The sequence below is a fragment of the Vigna umbellata genome, chromosome 8 (assembly GCF_029865625.1).
Source record: "Vigna umbellata cultivar VRB3 chromosome 8, Vumbellata_1.0, whole genome shotgun sequence".
Lineage (NCBI taxonomy): Eukaryota > Viridiplantae > Streptophyta > Magnoliopsida > Fabales > Fabaceae > Vigna > Vigna umbellata.
This window is the reverse complement of record NC_142172.1, coordinates 29647925-29674113: the sequence shown is the minus strand read 5'-3', so window position 1 is coordinate 29674113 and position 26189 is coordinate 29647925. Positions and strand designations below refer to the sequence as shown.

The window sequence follows — 26189 nt, the reverse complement described above, 5'->3', positions numbered from 1 at the left end:
CTTAATTTTGATTTTTTGTAACAATACAATTTGTCATTTTTACTTATGTCATTACTAAATCATATTAGTGTGAATTATTTTTTGAATTCTATTTGAGCACATCCATAGAAAAAAATCACTTCCTTTTACATGTTACAATTAGTATTACTTTATTTATTTTTTTAAATTACTGTTATAGAATAAATAAACTCGAAGGCAGAGAAATGAGAAAAACAACAAAAATGGATTTAGGAAAAACAGTACTTCTTCCGAAATTCATGCCACCCAAACAAAAGCTGACTTCTTCTTTCTTTCATCTCTTCCCTCTTCTCTCCTCATCATCGGATCATTTTCACACGTGCCACGATAACTATCATCCTCAACTTCCATTTTCTTTTCTTCATCATAAAACAACAAGAACTCACAGAAAGCATTTTCTTTTCCCTTTTTCATTTTCCTTAATCACAGGTACCTACGCACCAATACATTACAAGCATATACCTATTCATATATATCGTTAAGAAAAGTAAAGAAGAATAAAAAGTTGGCGAAGTCTGAAGAAGAATGTCATGGGTAAGATCGGCGGTAAACAAGGCGGTGGAAGGTGGCCCAACCAATATCCGACGTGCCGTTCGCACCTACACCGACTCCGTCGTGCTCCATGCAAGCAACGCCGTCGCCGGCGGCGCCAGAATTATTCAGGACCGCATTGTAAGTACCCCTTTTCCTGAAACTTTCAAACTTCCTTTGCCCTTTTGGTTTTTAATTCTTGGTTCGACAGAAAGTTTTCACCTTGCTATGGTACCTTACAGTGTAAGAAATCTCAGGGCTGGGCCTTAAAAGGGTCGTTTTTGTTGTTTTTGGGGTCTTTATCTCCTGAATAAATATTCCATGCACAGCCATCTCAATGACAAATGGTATTAACTCGTACAATAATATTATCATAAGAGTCAAAATTAAATTAAGGATGATTTTTGTTGACTAAAGTTTTCGCTCATAGTGCATGCCTGTGCATGCCTGTTAAGCTCTTCCCCAGGCAAAATTTAGATAAATCCCCTGAAGTGTTATTTGTTTGGTGTTTTTCTATCGAAATTGAAGTACAATGGATTATGCAAATGATATAAACAAAACATCAATTAGTAAAAACATCACCAAAAGTAGTGCATTTAAGGTTTCTCCATTTTCTCAAATGTGTGTCTAAAATATGAATCGTTTTAATGAAAAGGTGACTCGGAACATGCAAAGCTTCAGGCACACAGTAAAACGGTTAGAAGAAGTTTCTATTTCATGTAGAGGGATAGAGAGAGTTCAGTTGCTACGAAGGTGGCTGGTTGCCCTAAAAGAAGTTGAGAGACTTACTGCTAACTCCATTGACACGGATGAAAAAGATACAGACAATCAATTTCTTCATGATGAATTCAAGGATTCACCTACACAGCAACCTACTTTGGTTTGTGAAACCCTTACTGTTTCTATTGTTTCTGTTTATTATTTACCTTTCGGTAATTCATGCTCATAGTATATAACTATGGACAGATTTACTATGTAGACCCTGATGATGTGCATGAACTGAAAAATTTCCGGGATGTCTTCCTTTCCAGTCTTGCTCTTGAGGGCATAACATTGTCAATGGTGAGTTGAAGCAATGCAATCTATAACTACTACAGTACAAGTTTTTGGATTAGTATTAATCTATTAGATGATTACGGCATTTTTCAATTTTCTCTAGAGGATTTCCATGTTCCATGGGCTTGGTTTGAGAGTGTATACTTGTATGAATTTGCACTCAAATTAAGAGCTTTCTTGTACGTTATAAACAAATTGCAATAAACTGAGTATAGGATTTGTATGAATAAGAAACGACGTTGTGTATTTCCATAATCAGAAAACACCAAGCAGCAGAACGTAACAGAGAAGAGAGAGAAGCAGAATCGTCACATCCACCCCTCCTCCATAAAAGCCAAAACTTATATAATTAGTTGTTGTCACACAAATTTCATCAAATGCGAATTCATTATTCTTGCACTCATGCTCCTTCCGATTCCTGCATCATTAAGATCACTTGCCATGTGTTCCAACCCACTAACCGTAGCCTTCTCAACATGTTTTGCTTCCTAAATACCCATGTTGCTTCTTCCTATATTACATTCTGCTTCCCAGATGAAAATAAAAATGTATATTACTTAGTTTTAATTTAATGCTATTGAGCGGGAGATTCCTAACATATCATAGTCTTCAACCTGCTATTTGTTTTTATTGTGAAAAGTAAAATTTATTGTGTTCGGATTTGTGATACAGTGTTGTATAAACGATCTATTTTTATTGATATTATATTAGAGGTTGAGCTTTGTATTTGCTGATTTATGGAACTTAACCGCAGGTTAACTCTTTTGTGTGACTCAGATTATTGATGCACCGAATGAGGAAGAAGTTTCCCTAATGTCAGAGATATATGGGTAATTTTGACTTACTGTCTCTACAATTCCTTTTCTAAATTGATATATCTGAGATTAAATATTGGTTGAACATGGTTGTTTGTTGGCATAATAGAAATAGTCTGCTTAAAAAACTACTTCTGTTTTGGAATGGTTATACTTGTACAGACTTTGTATTAAAGGAGGAAAGGAAGAACATAATGCCTTGTTATCCAGTGTACAGGATTTGGCTAAAGCATTTTCTAGATATGAAGATGAAGTTCTGGTAATGATTTTAGAATTGGTTTTTTTCTCATAAATTTATTTGTTTATTGTTGATATAGATGATTGAAGATCCATATAAACTAAAAATATGGCCAAATTATAATATATAAGTAGGTATCAACTTAACTTTATAAGTAGGTTTTGTGACATTTAATTAGGTTTAGAATCCACTTTCTAATATAGTATAAGCGTCTATTTGTTAGACTTGTCATATCCTTTGTTATCAGGTCTCCATTGAACCATCCATAAATATGTAGTCCCATGTTTGAGACGCCCAATCCTTGGTTTCAGGAGATATGTAGGAGTTCTCCTGTTGGTTGGAGATATAAGAAAATTACATTATATAAATATGTGCAAACCTCACCTTAACGCTTGCGTGGTTAAATTAGACTTGAAAAGTCTAGTTTATAAGATATACCTACAAATTTAATATTGTGACTTTTTATGGATGATCACATTATTATTGATACTTCATATCAAATGTGACTTAGTAAGCTTTTATTGGTTTTGTCTTGAACATTATATCTATTAATTGGTTTAAGGCTCAAATTATTGAGATATATTGAAATTATGGAGTTTTAGGTATATGGAGGTAGAGTGAGAAGAAATGAAACACTAATCGATATTAGTGGAGATGTATTACAATTTATTGATGTGTTGCTGTGTTCATAAAGCCTAAAGACTACCCCTTATTTATGCTAATTAAATCCTAGCTAATTAGTGAAATCAACCATGATAAGATAAGGAAATATGGTAACTAATCTTAAGATATAATGAAGAAATAGGGAAAGCAACCTGAGAGGATTATCTAAAATATGACACTTTCATATATTCTAGCAAGATGCTTTGATTTATTCCTTGCCACTTCATATTTGTAATTCGCTGTCACATGGCAACTATATTCTCAAACACCAGACTTTTGGTAAAATATTGCACTTTCTTTCCTTTCTTAGATTCATATCTTTTTTTTCTAAAAAACATATGATGTGACCTAACTATGTCTCTTCCTCATAAGAATAACGGCAAAGATCTCGTTAATTTTTTTTTCCTGAAGTTTTCTTTTGACTTATCTTGATTTATTGCGTGAAATCTGAGCTCTAACCACAACCATTGACTTTTTTAAAAGTATTGAACTTAAACACATTTAGAAGAATTATATTGGATTTATTTGCCTTACTTTGCTACCATATACCTTTCACTATCTGCTTTATATTTTAACAGACCAAACGAGAAGAGTTGCTTCAATATGTACAAACTGCAATTTCAGGGCTGAAAGTAAATGCTGATCTTATGAGGTTGTTGCTAAGCATATATATCTTTTGTGGTGCTTTTTCGAATTTGAGGTTTTGTTTCATGTATTAGGGATGTATGTATGATTAAAGGTATGATTTGGAAAGATGAAACATATAGAAGATTATTTGTCACTTTGATTAAGAGAAAGACACCTACAAGAAATACCTAATAGCTTTGTAACTATTTACTTTATAAGCTCAAGTAACCTATTGAATCATATACAAAGTTTCTTAAGAGATCTTGAGGTGCGGGCATTTTTAACAAAATTGTCTCATATAAAATATATATACTGCAATTTGAGGGAGAGTATTAGATATATATAATTTGACCATGTTGGAGACATGATTTGATTACATCATATAGAGATATATGATATAGGAAAATATCTTACAAAATATTTCTCTCTATAAGATACCAATATTGTTTTTTTTTTTATTGTACCTTTTATTCCCAATAAGTTCATGCTAGGCATTACAGTTATTACATAAAGATTTTATTAAAAAAAATGAAAAGAAAAAGAAAAGAAAAACATGGGTGGACCACACCAAACCCATGATAAAACTACAGTGTACAAATAGGCAAATAATGCCTATTATGAAAAAAAAAACTAAAAATATAAAAAAAAAATAAATGGATGGAATCCACTTATATTGTTTCCTATGATTATCTTTAAAATATTCCAAACCTTGAATTCCATATGCCTAGAACAAACAACATATTAATAGATTTATTATAAGTCAACCCTCTCACATTTAAAAAAAGACCTGCAAAACTCATTAGTGCTTTGTAGAAGTCCTTGCTTCGAAGGATTTAGTATTAACTTTCCTTGGTTTATCCCTATTGGTTTTCCTTGTAGTTTAAATGGGTTCATCATCCTATTTATTATTAGAATCTTCTCACTCATCAAGCATATTAGCCAATTTGAAAGCTAATTTCAATCCCTCCCCAAAATGAGCTTCTTTAGATGTCAAAGAATTAGGAAATACCTTAGAACTTCTATGAGATGAATCTAGTCATTGTAAACCCTGCAAACTATTGATAATGTGAGCGACATCCTCTAGAGAATGCATGCCAACCAAGAAATTAGACACTACTAGTGCTCCACCTATAGAAACATCTAGTTTATTAACAAAAGAAGATTAACTTGCAACACAGATAATATCTAGTTTATCAGTTTGGTCTCATAATTGTTTCTTCTTAGGCTACCCTTAGTCTAAAAACGGATATATGCATTTCTCATGCTCCCTTTATAGTTGTTTGATTTTAGTTGTTGTTACCGTTTTTGAGTCTTCTTGTTACTTTGTGTCAATTTCCTTCCTTTTTAAGACTTCCCAAGCCCCATTACGATCCTCTTGTCTTTGAACCCACGGACATAACTGGTGTGCTGCTAGAATCACCACCTCTACCTTCTCTCCAAGTTTATCATTGTAGGCAACATTCACGCTTTCCTATTGGGACAACTATTGACTCTACTCCGACACCACCTCCTCTGCCACTTTTGGTTTTGCCTTTTTGAGCTTGATCTTCCTATTTCCCTTTGTAATGATACACACTTTACTGAAAATCCTTCCCCTCATTACATCACTTTGAGTTATCATTGATTGTCTCCCTCCTATTACACTTGTCTCTCTTGCATTTCCTATGTGTATATTTGTTAGGGAGTTAATTGTATATAGGAGGAGGGGTAAAGTCACAGAGTCTAACTGCCAAGGCAGTTAGGAATAGTTTCTGTTAGTGCTGTTAGTGAGTGATATAAAAGGGGGATTAGTGGGTTGGTGGAGAGTAGTTTTGGAGTGTTATTGTTTCGCGGGAACTCTTAGTAGTTCTTTGGAGGGAGGTTAAGCTCTCGGGTTACGTTGTAACACATTCTTGTTGATTCTTTTCAATAAAAGGAGGCTGTATAATTCAGAGAAGTTGTCTTTGTGTGTTCTCGAGTGTTTTTCCATAGGTTCCTGATCACAAGAACCTATCATTTGGTCCGACCTGCCGGATCACAAAGGGGAGGAGCCAACTATGGGGAGCGAGACGGAGGGAAGGTTAGATAACTTGGAGATCACGGTTGAGGGAATCAAAGATGAGACCGCTGCAATCAGAGGCGACGTGCAGCAATTGATGAGAATGATGGGGGGAGTTTCGAACCATCAAGGAGGTGGTTCTGAAGGGAGCAGTAGTTCGGTGAACGAGAACCCAGGGAGGGCCGATACTGGGGGAATCGCGGGCAACTGGCGGAAGAAGGTGGAACTGCCATCATTCGAAGGCGGAGACCCATACATTTGGATTAATCGGGCTGAAAGATTTTTTGACATTCAGAAGGTAGCCGAGGAGGATAAGGTCGAACTCGCTTACATTAGTATGGAGGGAAGCGCGAGTTATTGGTTCAAGTATTGGCGGGATAAAACCAGAAATCGGACGTGGATGGGTTTGAAGGATGGGTTGATCAATCGATTCGGTGGTGGGTTCCGGGGAACGGTTTACGAACAGATGGCCACCTTGAGGCAAGAAGGAGCGCTGGAAGAGTTTGTAAGGAGTTTTGAGATGTTACTAGGTCAGACCCAGGGCCTATCGGAGGAGCTGATTTTGGGTTTCTTTCTGGCGGGGTTACGTGAAGATATTAAAGGCCAGGTTAGAATTCAGAATCCCCCTGATTTGATGGTCGCAATCAGAGTTGCGAGAGACGTGGAGGACGCCATAAATCGTGCATGCGGAGGAGGTTGGAACGGGCTCAAGATGACCCACGGGGGTAATCGAACTGCGACGGCGATAGTGAGGGCTGATGGAGATCGCAGTATCGCGACGAGGGCTGGTGGGTTAGAAGGAGCGGGTACGACCAGGAGAGAAGGTGCGACGGTGGCTAATAGCACCAATGCGAGGGCCAATGGCTCGGCCGGAGGAGAAAATAAGAATCGAATGGTCAGAAACTTACCTTATCCAGAGTATCTGAAGAGGAGGGAAGAAGGGAGGTGCTTCCGATGCGGAGGGCCGTTCGCACCGGGTCACCGGTGTGCGGAGAAGGGCTTGAGAGTACTGCTTTTGGCGGAGGACGAGGAGGGCGAGTTGGAGGAAAACGCTGACCTTGAGACGAAACCTATGGAGCTCTCGGCTTGCTCGGCGGAGGGTCTAACGCCTCCCAAAACCATGAAACTGACCGGGCTGATAGGAGAAAAATGAGTGGTAGTCTTGATCGATAGCGGAGCCAGCCATAATTTCATCAGCCGGAAGGTGGTGGAGGAACTGAGGCTTCCGGTAACAGAAACGGCCACATACGCGGTGAGTTTGGGTGACGGGTGTAAGAAGTGGACCAGGGGGCGATGTGAAAAGGTGGGATTGATGCTGGGAAATGTGAAGGTAGAGGAGGACATGCATGTGTTTGATCTCGGTGGAGTGGATTTAATATTGGGTATTGCATGGTTGGCAAAACTGGGTGAGGTGGTTATTAACTGGAAAGAGATGTCTATGCAGTATGTGGTGGATGGAGAGAAGAAGAAAATCTGCGGTGACCCAGCTTTGGCAAGACAGCTGGTGGAACCAGGTGCACTTACAAAAATCACAGATGCTGAGTCATGGTTCTTGGTGTGGGAACTGTGCATAGTGGAGGCCAGGGGAAACGGTGACATGAAGGATGATTTGACGGAGCAACAGAAGACAGACCTCATAAAAGTATTGCGGGCCCACTGCAAGGTGTTTATGGAGAGAGAGGGACTACCTCCTTCACGTGATTCACAGCACCGAATAGTGCTTAAGGAAGGTAAGGATCCTATAAATGTAAGGCCTTACAGGTATCCTTTCTTCGTGAAAGAGGAGCTCGAGAAACAGGTTGCAGATATGCTTCGGGCTGGAATTATTCGACCCAGTCAAAGCCCGTTTTCCAGCCCGGTAATTTTAGTGAAAAAGAAAGATGGAAGCTGGAGATTTTGTGTGGATTATCGGGCATTGAACAAGGCTACGATACCGGATAAATTTCCTATTCCGGTAATTGAAGAACTATTGGATGAGCTCAAGGGTGCTAGGTATTTCTCTAAGCTGGACTTGAAGGTGGGTTACCACCAGATACGAATGAGAGAGGAGGACATCCACAAGACTGCATTCAGAACCCACCAAGGCTTGTTCGAATTTATGGTGATGCCTTTCGGGTTAATGAATGCCCCGGAAACGTTTCAAAGTGCCATGAACAGATTAATGGCACCCTATTTGAGGAAATGGGTACTGGTTTTTTTTGATGACATATTGGTGTACAGCCCATCCTGGGAAGAGCATCTCCACCACTTAACAGTGGTACTGCAGCTGCTGGAAGAGAAGGAGTGGGTAGCAAATCAAAAGAAATGTGAGTTTGGGAAAAGGAGGATTCAATATTTGGGGCACCAGATTTCGGAGCAAGGAGTGGAGATGGATCGGGATAAGATAAGGGCCATGCTGGAGTGGGAAGAACCCCAGAATTTGAAGGCATTGAGAGGGTTTTTGGGCTTAACGGGGTATTATAGGAGGTTTGTGCCGAAGTATGGGGAGCTAGCTAAACCTCTCACGGAGTTGTTGAAAAAGGGAAAGTTTGAGTGGTCTGAGGAAGCCCGGGCAGCTATGGGATCTCTAAAGAGGGCAATGACAACGGCACTGGTGCTAACACTGCCCGACTTTACACAGGAATTTCATGTGGAGTGTGATGCGTCTGGGAGTGGAGTGGGCGCTGTATTGATGCAACATAAGAAGCCCATTGCTTTCTTCAGCAGGGCATTGTCTGAGGGGTCTCGGTCTAAGTCAATTTATGAGAAGGAGTTAATGGCGTTGGTTATGGCCATCCAGCATTGGAGACCCTATCTATTGAGGAGGAGGTTTGTGGTTTATACGGATCAGCGCAGCCTCAAATATCTGTTGGAGCAAAGAATAACGACGCATAGCCAGCAGAATTGGATAGCCAAATTGATGGGGTATGATTTCGAGATAGTTTATAAATTAGGAAGTTCCAACAAGGTAGCAGATGCCTTGTCTCGTAAAGAAGAAAGGGGTACAGAGGAGGGAGAACTACGGGCACTTTCCAGGCCCTATTGGCATGACTTTCAAGAGGTTTTAAAAGAAGTAGAAGAAGATGACATGCTGCGAAAGATTATGGATGATCTCAAAGGGGACCCAACGAGCCATGAAGCATACACGATGGAGAATGATCGCCTTCACTATAAAGGACGATTGGTGTTATCAGCTAAATCGAGTTGGATTCCCAAGCTTCTAGCGGAGTTTCATGTGACGAGTACAGGAGGCCATTCGGGTGTGTTTCGTACTTACCGGAAAATTGCCCAATCACTATATTGGCCAGGAATGAAGAGAACGGTGACTGATTTTGTCGCGGGGTGCGTAATTTGTCAACAGCACAAGTACCTGGCTGCCTCTCCTCAGGGTCTTTTGCAGCCATTACCGATCCCACAAGCCATTTGGGAAGAAATAAGCCTTGATTTCATAGTTAAGCTACCCAAGTCACACGGGTCTGACGCAATACTGGTGGTAGTTGACAGGCTGAGTAAGTATAGCCACTTTATTGCTTTGAAACATCCTTATTCGGCTCGCACGGTTGCAGAGAAGTTCGTTCAAGAAATAGTGAGGTTACATGGGATCCCTATGTCAGTAGTCAGTGATAGAGACCCCCTGTTTTTAAGTATATTTTGGAAAGAGCTCTTCAGGATGCAGGGTACTCAGCTTAGTATGAGCACCGCATACCATCCTGAGTCGGATGGCCAGACTGAAGTGGTGAACAGAATTTTGGAGGGGTATTTGAGGTGTTTTTGCTCAGAGCAGCCGAGGAGTTGGAAGTTGATGCTTCCTTGGGCTGAGTACTGGTATAATACCAGTTATCAAAGTGCAGCCAGGTGTTCCCCTTTTGAAATAGTTTATGGAAGAGCACCTCCAGCTTTGAGTCGGTTTATTCCTGGGGAGACAGGGGTGGAGTCGGTGGTTCAAGATTTGATGACAAGGGATGAAGCTTTGAAACAGCTTAAAATGCATTTAAGGCAAGCACAAGAGGCGATGAGTAATCAGGCAAATAAGAAAAGGAAAGAATCAGACATTAAGATAGGCGATTGGGTCTATTTAAAGATTAGACCCCATAGACAATCATCCATGCCAACTCGCTTACATCCGAAGCTATCGGCAAGGTATTATGGACCCTTTGAGGTATTACAGCAGATAGGGAAAGTTGCGTTTCGGTTGCAATTACCAGAGGCAGCCAGAATCCATCCCATATTCCACGTTTCCCAATTGAAGAAAGCTGTGGGGGAGAGGAAAGTGGAAAAAGAGCTTCCAGCTGAGTTACACGCAGATGGACCAATGTTTAGACCAGCCAGGGTGCTGGACAGGAGAACTCGACAACTGGGAGCAGAGGAAATACCCCAAGTTTTGATAGAATGGCAAGAAGGGGGACAAGAGAGTGCCACATGGGAAGATGAGGTGACTATACAAGAGCAATACCCGGAGTTCAACCTTGGGGACAAGGTTGTTGGAGGAGAGGGGAGTAATGTTAGGGAGTTAATTGTATATAGGAGGAGGGGTAAAGTCACAGAGTCTAACTGCCAAGGCAGTTAGGAATAGTTTCTCTTAGTGCTGTTAGTGAGTGATATAAAAGGGGGATTAGTGGTTGGTGGAGAGTAGTTTTGGAGTGTTATTGTTTCGCGGGAACTCTTAGTAGTTCTTTGGAGGGAGGTTAAGCTCTCGGGTTACGTTGTAACACATTCTTGTTGATTCTTTTCAATAAAAGGAGGCTGTATAATTCAGAGAAGTTGTCTTTGTGTGTTCTCGAGTGTTTTTCCATAGGTTCCTGATCACAAGAACCTATCAATATTTCTAAAGTTGTAGGTGATACTTTGACCCACTTTGGTTGGAGACAAGTCATGCTTGGTAAACTGTGTGCTTTATAGAACAATGGTAATTGGGATCTCATTCCTTTAACTCTAGGGAAGTCAGTTGTTGGTTTCTATGGGTCTTTGTAGTCAAAGTTTGTCATGGTGGCACTACAATTGACTCAAACCTAGTTTGGTAGAAAAAAGTTCAACTCAAATATTTTGGTTAGACTTTGGTGAAATGGTACCTATGGTTGCCAAGATGGCCTTTGTTAGATTATTCTTAACCATGGCTACTCTTCAAGGATTGTCCATGTACCCACTGGATGTTAAAAATGCCTTACTACATGGTGATTTGTAGGAGGAAATATTTGTAGAGCAACCACTTGGGTTTGTTGCTCAAGGGGAGTCTTCTAATTTAGTAGATTCAGTGTAGTAGTTTAACAATTTGATATGACTTGAAGAGAAGTTGTGCTTTGTTCTCATTCAATTGTTAGGTATCTACTCAATAATGCATGTTCATGACATTGTTCTTCCATGTGTGATTGCCATGGCATCTCACAGATTAAACAACACCTTGATCACCATGGCATCTCACAGATTAAACAACACCTTTGTCATCATTTTCAGAAAAAAAGATCTCCAATAAACTTAGGTACTTCTTTGGGATAGAGGCAGCACAATCTAACAATGAACTTATTATTTCCTAGAGGAAGTGTGCACTAAATATTTTAGAGGAGATTGGGCCATTGAATTCGAATCCCATTGACATACTTATGGATCGTAATGCTAAACTTCTATTGAGTCGGCATTAGGAACCCAAAATTGGAAAGAGAAAGAAGAGTAATATTCTTTATTGTATAGACTGAAAAGAACACAAAATAGGAGAGGACTCTCTCCTCCAAGGGTTTTCCCTTCACAAAGAGCTAAAGCTCAATCTACAAAATTATCCCAAAAGTCCCCTTCATATCAGGACCCCTCAACTATATAAAGGAAACCTCACTCACCCTAACAACCTAACTCAGAAGTACTTCTTAATCTGTCTCCTCCTGTTATACACATTATATCCTATTAGTCGGGGGAGCCACTTTCATATCCTAAGAGATACACTAGATTGGTTGAAAAACGCTGAGTTAGTTTCTTAATTCTTCATGTGCAAGACATTGAAATGCAGTCATTGTATTCTAAAATACATCAAAGGGACCCCTAAAAAAGGTTTTCTTTATAGATGTAATAATCATACTGAGTTGTGAGATATTTAAATGTAGATTGGGTAGACTCACTTAAACGAGATCTACTTATAGATATTGTGTCTTTATTGGCAATAACTTGATCTCTTGGAGAAACAAGAAGCAAAATGTGGTGGCCAAATCTAGTGTAGGAGTAGAGTTTAGTGCGATTTTGCATCTTGTAAGCTTATTTAGCTTAAATAGTTTCTTAAAGAATTGAGATTTGGGAAAGTTACACAAATTTCTCTCATTTGCTATAACCAAGTTGCTCTTTATATAGGTTCAAATTCAAGTTTTCACAAGATGACCAAATATATTGAGATAGATTCCCCTTCATTTGAGAAAATATTTATTTGGAGACATTATCACTCAGTTTGTTAATTCCAATGACCAATTAGTATATATCTTTACTAAACAATTGTGGAACCCTAGGATTTATTATGTATATAACTAGCTTGGTGCATATTATATCCTTTGGCTTGAAGGAGAGTGTAGATACTCTTTATATATAGGCTCCCATCCTATATGTATATATGTTCCCATATGTGCCAATTGAAATACAAAAGGATTATATCACATAATTGTATACCATTTCACTTTTCAATATGTATATTCATATGGGTACACAAGACACAAAATTCATATATTCCTTCTCGGTATCTCTTTTCTTAGCAGGGTTGAGAGTGTAGCATCATTCGGGACCTATTTTGTCTCTAATCCTTTGACATGTATTATGCAAACTTTGGTGATGAATGTGTCATTTCATACCGATACTTACAACCATTGATAACCTTTGCATGTAGGATCATCAAAAGCATTTTCTTATAAATATTTGTTCATTTCATGTTTGATGAATGGGAGCATCACTTGTTATTTTAAAACGCTAACAATATTTTTAACTGTGATGTATACACTTGTCAATGTCTCTGAGATACACTGTTTAAGTAAGACATTTAAGATTTCCTTTATTTGCATAACTGTTTGCCTTTATGTGCTTACCGGCCATAAAAATTAACCAATGCTCCTTGAATATATTTTGTTATCTATTATCAAATCAAGCATTTAAAGGAATTAATTAAAAATCTAGAATATATTATTGGATTCTGAAACTTCCAACCAACAATGCTGCATGTTTACAAGAGATTTTACCCAGATCCATTGATGCTGCGTATTCTTCCTCATCTATAATGTTTCACACCATTTTTATGGCTTGAGTACTATTAGTCTTTTCTCCTATTGTATGTGATACATTTTCTTTTCTCAGAATAGAAGTTGAAGCCTTTAAGTTAAAGGAAAACATTGAGAATATGAAGGCAAGGAACGAAAATGGAAATTTTGTAAATTCACCTAAAGAGACAACTGTGAAAGAAATAGAGGTGAGGTCTTATTTCTTGAACTATGAATGAGCTTCATATATGGTTTATGAGGATATTTTGGGAAACTTTTGAAAGACTCAAGATTGTGGATTTATTTGTATATTTATACATTAGTGACAATTAAACGTTTTGTTTAATTTCAGGCGGTTGATAAAGATATGGTGCAAGTTGTTCAAATGTGTTCTAAGTTGGAGGAACTCTTACTGAAAAAGAAATACTTTAGCTCTGGTGATTCTCCACAACTTCATGCTGAAAAGGTCTTGCACAGTGATTTTTTGTTGTCTTTCTTTAGTTAATTTCTCTTACTCCAGGATTATAATATTGTTTCTCCAAGCTTCACTGAAAAGAACATATAAAACATTTAAATTGTTATTGTATTGTGCAAAAAATTTCATTCTATTCATTATACAAGGGCCTTTGAAATCCAACAGTGGTTGTGTTAGGTTTCTTGGTGTCAGGAAACGGTGTCAGGAAACCTAGATTCTCTATTAGATTAAGAAACGGACACAAAACCCACATGAAAACAAAGCAAGAACGTGTTTTATTAAATTGGAAACACCGAAAATGTTCAACAACATCCAAGGGAAGGAATTCCCTTTACACAGGAACAAACCTATTCAAAGAAAAACTCAAAACAAGTCCCCGATCTATACCCAACCCTCAAATTACCCTTGGAAAAAAAAACTGGATCCTTGTAACTCATTAATAGCTCCTCTATGACTAGTATGTGAAATTTGTTCGGAATAGTAGTCTTTTTAAAGACCCTATAATCAATATAGAATCTCCAACTGCCATCTCTCTTCTTTACTAAGATCACTGAACTAGAATAAGGACTATTACTTGGCCTGATTATTCCTGTCCCCAACATTTCTGCCACCTGTTTCTCAATTTCAGTCTTCAATAGATGAGGATACCTATAGGGCCTCACGTTTATTGGGTCCACGCCAACTTTGATAGGAATTCGGTGATTCAAATGTTTGTTCGGTGGAAGCCCTTTTTGTTCATTGAAAATTCCCTCAAAATCTCCCAAAATCTCTTCCAACTCTACATTTGTTTCAATGTTACATGCTCCTCACTATGTTTCCTTCCCTCCAATTCAACACTCCCTAGACTTCATACCAACGTCACCAATTCAATCTATGTCTCTTTCAATAAGGCCTCAGGTGTAACGACCATTTTTATCAGTGAGGGACCCCCTTTTATTCTCACCACCCTCTCCTATTGGTTGAAACTCTATTCAAATTTCTCCAATTAATCCTGACTTCTCCTAGTGAAGCCAACCAAGCTAATCCTAGAACGAGGGCCACCCCTCCTAGTTCAAACAGATAAAACCTTTCTCTTACCTTCAATCCCTCCAGCTGTAAGGATATATCTCTATAACACCTACTGGTGGTCTTTTGGTGCCCATCTCCCAAGCAAACCTTGTAAGGAAGAGTTTCGTCTATTGTCAAACCCGACTAAGCCACGAACTTGTTTGAAATAAAATTGTAGTTGGCACCACTATCAATCAAAATCAACACCTTCCTCTCGTTCAACCACCCATGTAACTTCATGGTGGTGGTTTGGGTCAATCCTCTTGTAGAAAATAATGATAATTCCATCCGAATTTGTTCCTTGTGCTCCTCTTCCTCATGTTCACATTCCTCCTCATCATCACCCATGATTAACACCTTGATATTCTTGTCTGGGCATTTATGACTTGGGTTGTATGGTCCTCTACAATGAAAACACCTTCTCTCTTCCCTTCTTACGATGTATTCTAGATATGGTAAATTCCTCACCCCCTTGGTTCTGTTCTCCCTCGAAGTAGTACTTCCAACCTTAGATCCCACCGATATACCACCCCTTTTCTCCCGGGTTTGCTCCTAGTTCCTTTCAATGTTTCCACTTTGGAAACAACCCCTCCTCTGCCTTGATAATGACCTGAATAGAAACCACTTTTGCTCGTCGTTCTCTCCCTAGACTTAGCATCCCTTGAAACTTCTTCCACATCCTTGACTATCTCCATTGCTCTCAAAAGATCCTTAGGATTATGTGGCCTAATCTGACTTCTAATATTAATATGTAACCCTGCAAAAAAATAACCCAACAATTGTTCTTCCGTCAATTCCGTTGTTTGGCCAAGTATCATCTCAAACTCCTGGATGTACTCCTCTACTTCTCCTTTTTGCCTAATAGCTGCCAATTTTTCAAAAACCGAACATATATCCTTCCCTCCAAACCTCCTAATCAGAGCTTCCGTCAATTCCTCCCGAGAAGGATTCTTGGTTTTCTTTCTCCAGAATCTGAACAAATGACTGGCTCCTCCTTCCATACTAATGAAAGCCAACCTGATTCTCTCTTGAGATGAGACCTCCTAAACTTCAAAGAACTTTTCAGCCCTTGATATCCATCCTACTGGGTGCCCTCCTTCAAACTTCGGAAGTTACACTCTTTTCATCCAACCCCTCTAATTCTCCTTCCTCTCTTCCTCCCATTCTTCTTCGGTATCCTCCTTTCTTGCTAGTCTGTCTCCGTTTACATACCCTCAATTTCCTTCTAACCCTCTTTCCATGTTCTTGATTTTTCGCAACACATCCTCATCATGTCATTGAGCCTTTGGAAGTTGGTTCTGGATTCCTCCCTCATCTCTTCAATCGCTCGTCCCTGTTCATTCAAAATTCTCTCCACTGTACTCATTCTACCGTCCATGCCTTTCCATCTTCTTGATCCGGCAGGTCAGACCAAATTGTTAGGTTTCTTGGTGTCAAGAAACCTAGATTCTCCATCAGATTAAGAAATGGACACAAAACCCACACGAAAGCAAAGCAAGAATGTGTTTTCAACAACATTGAGAGGAAGGAATTCCCTTTACACAGGAACAAACTTGTTCAAAGACAAACTCAAAACATGTCCATCCCAGACACGCTCCCCCCTTAAAAGACAAACATCCTAAGGCGTTATAACCGCCTAACCACAACTAATAACCCCTCCTAACAACCTTAACCTCTTCTCTCATTACTCCTAACTTCTATGTTTTATTTATGCCCTTTTCTTCTAACGTAAACCTTCAGGTTGTTGATAATATTAAATTTTGACCCTAGGAAACCTTCACCTACAATGTTAGGGATCTCAATCTTGTAATCATGGTTCAATGTAGCCACTTGGCATTTATCTAACACCTAAACCTGCGAGATACCTTGTCAAAGACTGAACAAACTCACATGAGTCACACCCTACTCCTTTTACAGAATGATGTGATTATTTCTTAGTTCTGATTGGGTGCATTGGCATTGTACCTCCCTTTCCTCCACTTATAATGAGTTTTATCATCAACTTTGTAGTATGGCCGTATCAGAAGACATTAATGTTTTCTCCATTATGTATTGTATTGTTCATCATTAATACTCAACAGCTTCTGCAAGTAAGCAGAGTCTTTATATTTCCAATGAAGTGATGCTTAGTTTCCTGCATTTCCGTGTGACACGTTTTTTCTGTTGATGATGTATGATTGTATCATTTGCAGGTTGACAAATTGAAAGTTTTATCAGAGTCTCTTGCAAATTCTACCAAAAAAGCTGAGAATCGCATCACAGAAAACAGGTCCTGAAACAGTTATTATGAAAAGAAGTTTCTTTCTTTTTATGTTTTGTACTTGCACATACACTTGCATCTTTGCCGAGTATCATGTAATGGTACTGGCATACTTTCATCTCTTTTTCATAGATATGCCTCTTCTAACTGTATAACACGCTGATACTCATGCATGCTTTCAGCTGTTTGGCTAGTTGATAATTAATACCAAACAGATGACAAATGTTAGCCTTAACGGATTTCTTTTCTCTTATATTTTATTTCATATTTTGTTCTCAACCAGATCTCAAAAAGAAGAAGCACTTCATTTTCGTGCAGCTAAATCTGACGAGGTTAGCCTAGTTGAAAAGGTACATTCTCGTCAATAGCAAGCAATAGTTTTATCTTCATGTAGATATAGTATCTGTTTGGGTAAGCTTTTTCATAAGCACTTTTAGATGAGGAAAATAAAGAGTAAAAAATGAAATACATTCTCCATAAACGGACATTAGTTTATGCATTCCTTAAAATCAACTCCCTAATGAGAGAACTTCAACAATTGGCTTATGGATAAACTAATTTTAGCTTAGGAGAAGTTTACTTAAACAAACCTTTTGACACTGTCAGAATAGGATTGAATCTCTATTTGATCCTCCGAAATATTCCTGTTAATAAAATCAAGTTTTGCTTGAACCATTACCCACTCTTATTTTGCACACTAAGGATACAACTGTAATTGACCAAATTATTGAATTTAATAAAGAAGAACATGTGGAAATATGTCTTGATATTAAGAATGGAAACCTTGTCCCATACTTAAGAGGAGTCCAAATAAGGAAAGAAGAAATACCACACACGAAAGGAGCTTCATGTTTATACTTGAAAATATCCTGAAAAGACCATAATCCAATCCATCATCTCCATATTATGCCAACCAAAACCCTGGAAGGTGGCTGTTAGGAATAAAAGAGGGAAGTAACCTAATACCGAACGGTAAGGAAGGGCGAAGTGAGGCCGGACGATTCATGAGAGGAGAAGCTGAACGGTATGGACACGGGGAAGTATAGACCGAATGATATCCAGAAGGGAGGAGGGAAGTAGAGGCGGAGTGGTACGATTAAACTAATACCGAACGGTTAATAAAAGGGAGGATGGGCTCGAAGGCCGAACGATATATATACACTAGTACCGAACGGTTATTAGTAGAAGCAGATTGGGTTATCAGAAAGGATAGGGCGCGGGAAGGCGACACTATAAATAGTCTTCTTTTATTTTTGTTCATGAGGTTATTTCTTTTGGGTAAAGACTAGGCATATTTGCCAGTGGAGGGAGATAGGCTTCCTTGGGGGGAGATTACACTTGTAATTTTCATACTCTACAGAATTAATAAAATACTTATACATACATTTATCTTGTGTTAATCGAGTGTTGAGGTGAGAAGAGAGTATAGATTAGGTTATTTGCATAAAGTAACCTAACAGTGGCCTAGCAGAAATACAACAAGATCATCTAGGTAATAGTGCTACCAAATAATTCTTGAATTCAATTTATGTTGGAATTTCATTTAGAGGCTATATGTGAGTGTCATAATAAATTCTGATAGGTGATGGTGTCATGCCCTCCTTTTAAGGTTTTATCAACAAAAGAAAAATGAAATTGTTTTTTTGGGAGGGAAGGGAAAGGTGGAGGTAATAGTTCTCACATCTTTGATTTCTTCTCTATGTATATTAGTTTTAACGGTGAAATATATGTAGACAACATAAGCTCATCTAATTGATGAAAACAATTAGGACAACTGACTAACAACACCCAATACCTATTAACAAACAACTTCACATTGATAGTTGTCACTGTCAAATAGAAAACAATAAAAGACAGTTATGATGGCTAAACTCTGAGAGTTATTGTTTATGGTAGATTTTATGAGTAGTTATTTTGTTGTTTTGTATGTTTTAAAAGTGCAAAAGTAAGGAGGTTATTGTGGTGCTATTAGCAATTAGTGTGTCATTGTTTTAATTAGTAGTTTGTTAGGCTTAGAGATGAAAAGTTAAACTTGAGTCTATTTATTGTAATGTTGTTTGCATGGATAATGTACAAGACGTAAATCAAAATTATTCAAATAGAGACTTGTTGTATACAAATTGTTATAAGAGCTTGAGAGTGTTTGGAAAAGAGTGAGATGGTCAATCTAGCAAAAAATATGTTCTTGCCTAAGTTAACAAAAACTGTCAACTATGATAATTGGAGTCTACAAATAAAGGCTCTTCTTGGCTCCCAAGATAATTGAGAGGTGGTGGAAAATGGTCATGAATAACCAACCAACACCATGAATTGGTTATGCCCAGTTGAACGTGTGTATAAGGGAGATGACCGAGTGAAGGAGATATGACTTCAAACACTCAGAGTTGAGTTGGAAAGTATGAAAATGAAGGAGACAAAAGGAGTATTTGAGTACATCACTCGGGTTGAAACTATGGTGAACCAACTCAGTAGAAATGGAGATTTGCTACCCACTAGCCGAGTTGTGAAAAAGATCTTGAGGTCGCTAATTGACGAATTTTAGAACATGGTGTACGCGATTAAGGATTCAAAGGACCTATTAGAGCTTTCAGATGAAGAGCTTGTCGGGTCTCTTGAGGCAGATGAGCATCGAAAGAAGAAGAAAGCGGAGTCACTTGATCAAGTACTCCAAATGAAGGCGTCAATTTCAAATGTGAAAGTTCAGAATACATGACGAAATCGAGGAGGTAAAAGAAATGGCTTTGGAGGTAGGGGTCCTGGTCAAGATGAAGAGAAAGAGCAATCTGAGGACGAGGTCCATGGAGAGAAATTTGATCGAGAATCTCAAATGTTGAGTGATTTATGTGTGGAAAATATGGTCATTATTCAAAGGAGTGCTACTTGGACAAATGTTACCGTTGTTGGAAGGTAAGACATTTTGCTAAAAATTGTCGATCTAAGAATGGAAGAGAATAGACAACCAACTTTCTCACAAAAGATGTTTAATAGGAAGAGGCGTTTTGATGATGACACATAGCTTCGAGGCTGATCGCAAGCTGTTGGGAATCCAAGTGTGAGTCCAAGTCCCACATTGGATAGAAATGAGAAAGTAGAGAACTATATAAAAATGAAAGACCCATTAACCCATTGCCTTAAGGTTTTGGGTAGAGAGTGGTGTCAATCCCTTATATGGTTAGGTTTAGATGTCATTGGTGTTTGTATCTCCACGGTGAACCCCCTCTTCGATAGACCCAACAGTGGTATCATAGCCGATGGTTCGTCTTGGTGACCGGCTCAGACGAGTATAATAGTCCCTATACTGAAAGTCTTCCGGGAAAAGGGTATTCAGGTAAGCGAGTTCCGTTAAGATGAACGGCGGTTGGAAAGGGCTACTCGTGGTTGTGGTTGGTTGGGAATGCTTCCGCTGGAGGGGGAGTGTACCTATGTGGAAGGGACTCACCCTTGAGGGGGAGATTGTTGGGAATCCAAGTGTGAGTCCAAGTCCCACATTGGATAGAAATGAGAAAGTAGAGCATTATATAAAGATGAAAGACCCATTAACCAATTGCCTTAAGGTTTTGGGTAGAGAGTGATGTCAATCCTTTATATGGTTGGGTTCATATGTCATTGGTGTTTAGGGATGACAATTTTACCCACGGACACGGGTATCCGCAGGTAAAATCCGCGACGAATAGTAACTATCCGCGGGTAACGGGTAGCGGGTATTTTAATACCCGCTTCTAGACGGGTCGAGTACGGGTAGTATACTATCCGCCCCGCGGGTACCCGTTACCCGCGAAAAATTAAAAAAAAAATAATTTATATATTTTTTAATTAAATTAATTAAAAATAAAATAAATTTATATTTTAATTTATATTTAATTTAATTTATATTATATTATATATATATATATTTTGTAATTTTATTTAAATTTTATTTTAAATATGTATTAAATGTTTCCTTTTTATTTTTTGCGGGTATCCGCGGGTTTTAAAATACCTGCGGGTATTTTTTAAACGGGTACCCGACGGGTAGCGGGTCGGGTAGCGGGTCGGGTAGCGGGTACAATTTTATCCGGCGGGTTGGGTTGCGGGTAGGCACTACCCGTGCCCGACCCGACCCGTTGTCATCCCTATTGGTGTTTGTATCTCCTCGGTGAACCCCCTCTTCAATAGACCCAACACAAGCAACTGAGCAACTCGACAAGACATCCAAGTAGCATGGATAGTTCGGTTGGGCAATTGGACAACCAAGGTAAGTTGGTTGGGTGCCTGGACAACTCGGATTAGTTAGTTGGGTGTCTGGGTAGGAGGGGATACTCGGTGTGGTATCTTGACACGAGTGAAAGCAATCAGATGTGAGGAGACAAACTTGTTATTCTAATGTTAGAGATTGCAAAAGGTGATTAGCAACAAAGAATTGAAAATGAAGTTAGAGGCAATGCAATTCTACAGGTAAGCTTAGAGAGAAGAAAGTAGATTTTGCATAAGTGGCGCATGGAACTCTTATAAGTTTCAAGATCGCATGAACAATTGCAAGCCGAGAAGGATCTTAGAGCTGCATCGGAAGTGCAAGATGAGAAGAAGCGACTTGTAATGGATGAGGAGACTGATGAGAAGTGGGCATGGAAATTGTCTGATCTCTCAAAAGGAGCTCGACCCATTGACACGAACCCGATTAGTAACAAGTCGACTACCAATAAATCAAAGAACAAGTCAGGTACCAAGAAATTAAAAAACAAGTCAGCCACCGAGATAGCGAAGAACCCACTTAATTTTGAAAGAAGCAAGCACATTGGTGTGTGTTTTCACTTCATCGGAGAACAAGTAAAGGAAGGAAAGGAGGAGTTAGTGAACATGACAAGTCGGGATGAAGGATAAGAAAAACATTTAAGTTTACGGGAAGTTTTGTTAGGTAAACTTAATTGTGAGAGTTACTATTATGGTAAATTTTATCAGTAGTTATTTTGTTGTTTTCTATGTTTTAAAAGTGCATAGGGCAGGAGGTTATTGCATTGCTATTAGCAATTTTGTAAGGCTTGGAGAAGAAAAGCCAAACTTGAGTCTATATATTGTAATGTTGTTTGCATGGATAATATACAAGACGCGAATGAGAATTATTCACATAGAGTTATGTTGTCTACAAATTATAGCAAACTAACATAATACAAAATAAAGGAACTATTCACTTACACTCCCTCCTGCAAACTCAAGCTGGGTGCGAAACAGTAAGATGCTTAATTTCATTTAGTATGGTTTCCAAAAATTGAAAATCAGTAGGGGATAAAAGCTTCGTGAGAAGATGATCCCACACTTACGAACACATGAAATATGGCTTGGACTCATAATCGCATTTATGCTTGAATACTCTCAACAATAGACCCATTGGTTTGATTCAAATTTTATATTAAATTAAAATCAAATTAAGTCATTTCAGATTAGATTTTCATGATTGATTTGAGTGACTATTTAACCAAAAACCGAACTAAACCGATTGCTTAATATCTCTATTAACGAATTACATAGTTGTTGTTTGCATTAGACTTGCCCAGCACAAATTTATTTTTTTTGAAATAAATTTAATTCAGAATGTTCGAACTACAAATTAAGAAAGTCATATTTCAATGTCAATTTTTCAGGAATTATCCTTGGAGATTGAAGAACTCGAGAGGGAGAAAGACGAGCTTGAAGAAAAACTGAAAAAGGTCTATTTTTTCTTACTCACTTTGAGGACTTGACTTATGGTGCTCAAGAACATTTAATTGCATTCAAGATTACTTCCTTTTTATTTTGTTTTTATGCATACACATGATAAGCATATCAAGTTTACCGTGTATGTGCATACATGATTGTATTAAATAAGCAATCAATTTCCTCAGTCTTTGGTATGATCTTCATGGATATTTAGATGCCATCCTTTGTTAGCCTTACATAAGCTTCAAACATTAGTGCAGGTCAACAACTTGTTGACATTTGCACGTATACGCTTCCACAACGCAAAAGAAGAAAGGGAGCAATTTGATGAAGCAAGCAATGAAATTCTTCTACTTCTAAAATCAAAGGTACAAGTTTATTTCATGCCTAGGTACAAGTATTATTGAGACTGAATTGGGTATTTAATCCATTTGTTTACGATCAATTTATTAGCAATTCAAAACCACCGCAAAAACATTATGTTTTTATAATTGTGTGTAATTAATTTTGCATGGTAAGTTTATTATATTTCTGTTGTAGATAATGAATTGATGCTCTTGCTAAACCCCTTTCTTCTACTAGGTTTATTTTTCTGCAAACTCAATGTTGTTGAATCTGTAGCTAATTTTCAGCCCATTGAGTTTAAGGGGTTCATTAGTGTATAGGAGATTTGTTAAGTTATGGAGACAACAGTCTCTTAGCTATGTCAATAGGCTTCTATGTGAGAAGCAACTTGTACTTGCTGTAAAGTAAGTTTCTCATAATTGAAAACAGTTTCTTTTATGTCAATAGGGTTCATCTCGAATTTTGTTATTAAAAGACAAGAGACCAAATTGAATATAAAGAAAAATGATGAATGATTAAAAGTAAAATTTAGCCTAAAATTATTAATATGATGTAATGCACCTTGTTATTTTTATTATTGTCATGAAGTTTTCTGATATTAGGAAGAGGAGATGCTGCGAGCAATTACTTCATATACAGTGGAAGCGAATGTTGTTGATAAATGGATCAAGTTTCTAGAGAGCACATGGGTCTTCCAAACTTCACTCACAAAGAGAAAGGATGAGCAGGTCAAGTATGTCCTGTAGTTTAATCCCATACGAAAATAAATATTATCAGATAAATGTGGACATATTACAAATTTCAAAGTTATTATGCAAATGGCTTTAGGCATGTTGTTCCTCTCATGTTTTCATTTACTAATATTCATATTGTCTTTTTTTTTTATTGCACATAAGTGCTGAACTGGAGAGATATGGTTATCATTTTGTGAATTTGGTGGTTCATCTTCTGCATTATTATAAGGTAACAAATCATCCTAGATTGATCAATATCTTCACATATTGCATTTTTCTAATCTTCTGATCACCGGCTTGCTATATGTCAGGAAAAATTGTATTCGTCTGTTACTGAAATAAGAATACTTGTGGAGAGTTTAAGATTCAAACCAGGGTATGGTGTCCTGCCTCTCTGAATTGTCTATTGTTTAAAAACCATGCATCCAACTATTGACTTTTATATCAGGTTAGCAATGTCATCAATGGCAAACATTGAAGGTTTGAAATTAGCAAAGCCAAGGAAAAAGCTCGAAGAAGAATACTTGGATATTGAATCCAAGGTATTTTTCTTTCAATGTTGATTTATATCATTATGTGAAATGAAAATCTATCAGGCCTCACTTAGAAGATAACTTTATTTGGGAGATGACATGATAAGGCTAAATTCAGTCAAACTGTTGTGCCAGATTTTGTAGCCTTATACAAATGCTTATTTCTTATTCTACTTGTTAGTTTTTGGCCATTCTGAATGTAGTGGACACAATGAACAAGCAGTTTCACATTCAAAAGGAAGGCATTTTCAGGTATTTTGTGTCTTCCTCTCTTTCATCCCTGGCCTCTTTTCTTTTTCTTTTTTTATATTAACATACATACACAAGCTTTTCTTCCCATTTACATTTACAATTTTGATATAGAAAAGACAGCGACAAGGTGAAACAACTGTTTGATGATATTGAGAAAATAAAAGAGGAGTTTGAATCTATTGAGAGGCCAAAACTGGAACTTGAGATTCCAACCGAAAGGTCAGAAACACCATCAAGTCAAATAATCTCCAGAACTCCTTCTCCTCCCTCGGCTAAAAAACACAGGCAAGATGGAACGAGACACTCTTTCTCACTGCCTGGAAGATCACAAATAGAAATAGAACTTGATAAATTAAGTGAAGATGACTCATCAGAAGAGATAAGTGACTGGGAGTTTGATGCTCTTGACAATGATCGTCGCTCCAGGAGATGAATGAAAAAATATCAACCACTGATGTTGTAAAAAGAATGTAATTGAAAAGGCAACATTGTGCTGTGTCTTGGGAAGGCTGTGATTTTGGCTTACCGCTACTCAGATAACAGTAGTTCACTCAACAGATGTAAATGAAACAGCTTTGGTACACCAATAGTTGTATTTGTATCATATTCATCGTTTATGAAATGTACATAGATATATTCAACCATGTAACTTTCTTAGATAAACCTTGTTTGTGTAACATTTTTGTCTGAGAAAATTCGTTTTTATAACACAACTGACAAGAGTGACGAGCTGTTTTGTACATAGTCCTGGTCGGTTTTGAGGATTGTGGGTCATGTACAATACAAATACGGCTACAATTACCTTCATTTACTTGGTCCACTGGTTCATATAACTCGTTAAATTGTAATAAAACCTAAGAACTTTTTTTGGTGGATATAACTCGTTAAATAGGATTAAAATTCAACACCATTAGTAAGCTTGAATAACCTCTCCTCAGTTAATCCAATCAGTGAGTTAATTTAAATGTTCGGTAATATAACCAAATGGAATAAAATATATATATTAAAGTTTCTGTAATTCACTAAACATTGAACTACTGTACTTGTAATAGGCATGTCTTTTGTATTGGTTTTCATGGTGTTTAAAATTGATTTGACGGGTTTACGTGACCCTATTTCTTTTACTGATATGATTCTGTTTTGAGATAAATGATTGTTGATTCAAAGTGTAGGGGACATTTGTTGTGGTAGAATGGTACTAAAATTTCTTTCCTTTCCTTTTCCTCCTTCCAGCGGACATAAGTGGTAGTAGTACTATTGTTTACTTACCCTTCAAACGAATAACTTGCATGCATTTCTGGGTCATCATGAAAGCCAATTATGAAAAGTAAAATGACCTTTTAATTGATTTAAAGTAAAAGGAAAAAGATAAGGTTGATACCATTTGGGCTCACCTGGAAGTGTGGAAGAAAGGAAGAAAGGAGGAAGGAGCCTTTATCTCTGCAATGACACTCTCCACTCAATCCGGCTACTGCCATTCTTGCTATGTGTGTGGCCCATTATTTCTCTCACAATTACCCAATGACCTTTAAAATAAAAGGATCGTTCTGGAAAAGTGATCATGTGAACGTAGTTTCATAAGAAGCACGTGATGTGGCACTGACATTTTTCTAGTCCTTTAGTGATGACTAAAGAAAAGAGTCTGAAACCAGCAGCCTTTTCTTTTTCCTTCCCTTAAATTTGCTATA

The 26189-nt window shown here is 37.9% G+C and overlaps 1 protein-coding gene and 1 long non-coding RNA gene across 2 annotated transcripts; one reads left to right on the top strand and one right to left on the bottom strand.

Annotated features, from left to right (window-relative positions):
* The first annotated feature begins 450 nt into the window (after window positions 1–450).
* On the top strand, window positions 451–25465 carry LOC148194425 (uncharacterized). The gene is made up of 18 exons (XM_088096049.1): window positions 451–690; window positions 1205–1429; window positions 1516–1611; window positions 2383–2435; window positions 2583–2679; window positions 3900–3973; window positions 13280–13391; window positions 13535–13648; window positions 16897–16973; window positions 17248–17314; window positions 22583–22648; window positions 22898–23005; window positions 23585–23715; window positions 23879–23945; window positions 24028–24092; window positions 24165–24258; window positions 24431–24501; window positions 24613–25465. The coding sequence occupies exons 1-18, from the start codon at window positions 544–546 to the stop codon at window positions 24932–24934; spliced, it is 1986 nt and encodes a 661-aa protein (XP_087952175.1). The 5' UTR covers window positions 451–543; the 3' UTR covers window positions 24935–25465.
* On the bottom strand, window positions 24473–26003 carry LOC148194424 (uncharacterized). The gene is made up of 2 exons (XR_015781498.1): window positions 25896–26003; window positions 24473–24818 (listed from the first exon to the last, which is right to left on the bottom strand). It is a non-coding gene; the product is annotated as an uncharacterized LOC148194424 (long non-coding RNA).
* Between the last annotated feature and the right edge of the window lie 186 nt (window positions 26004–26189).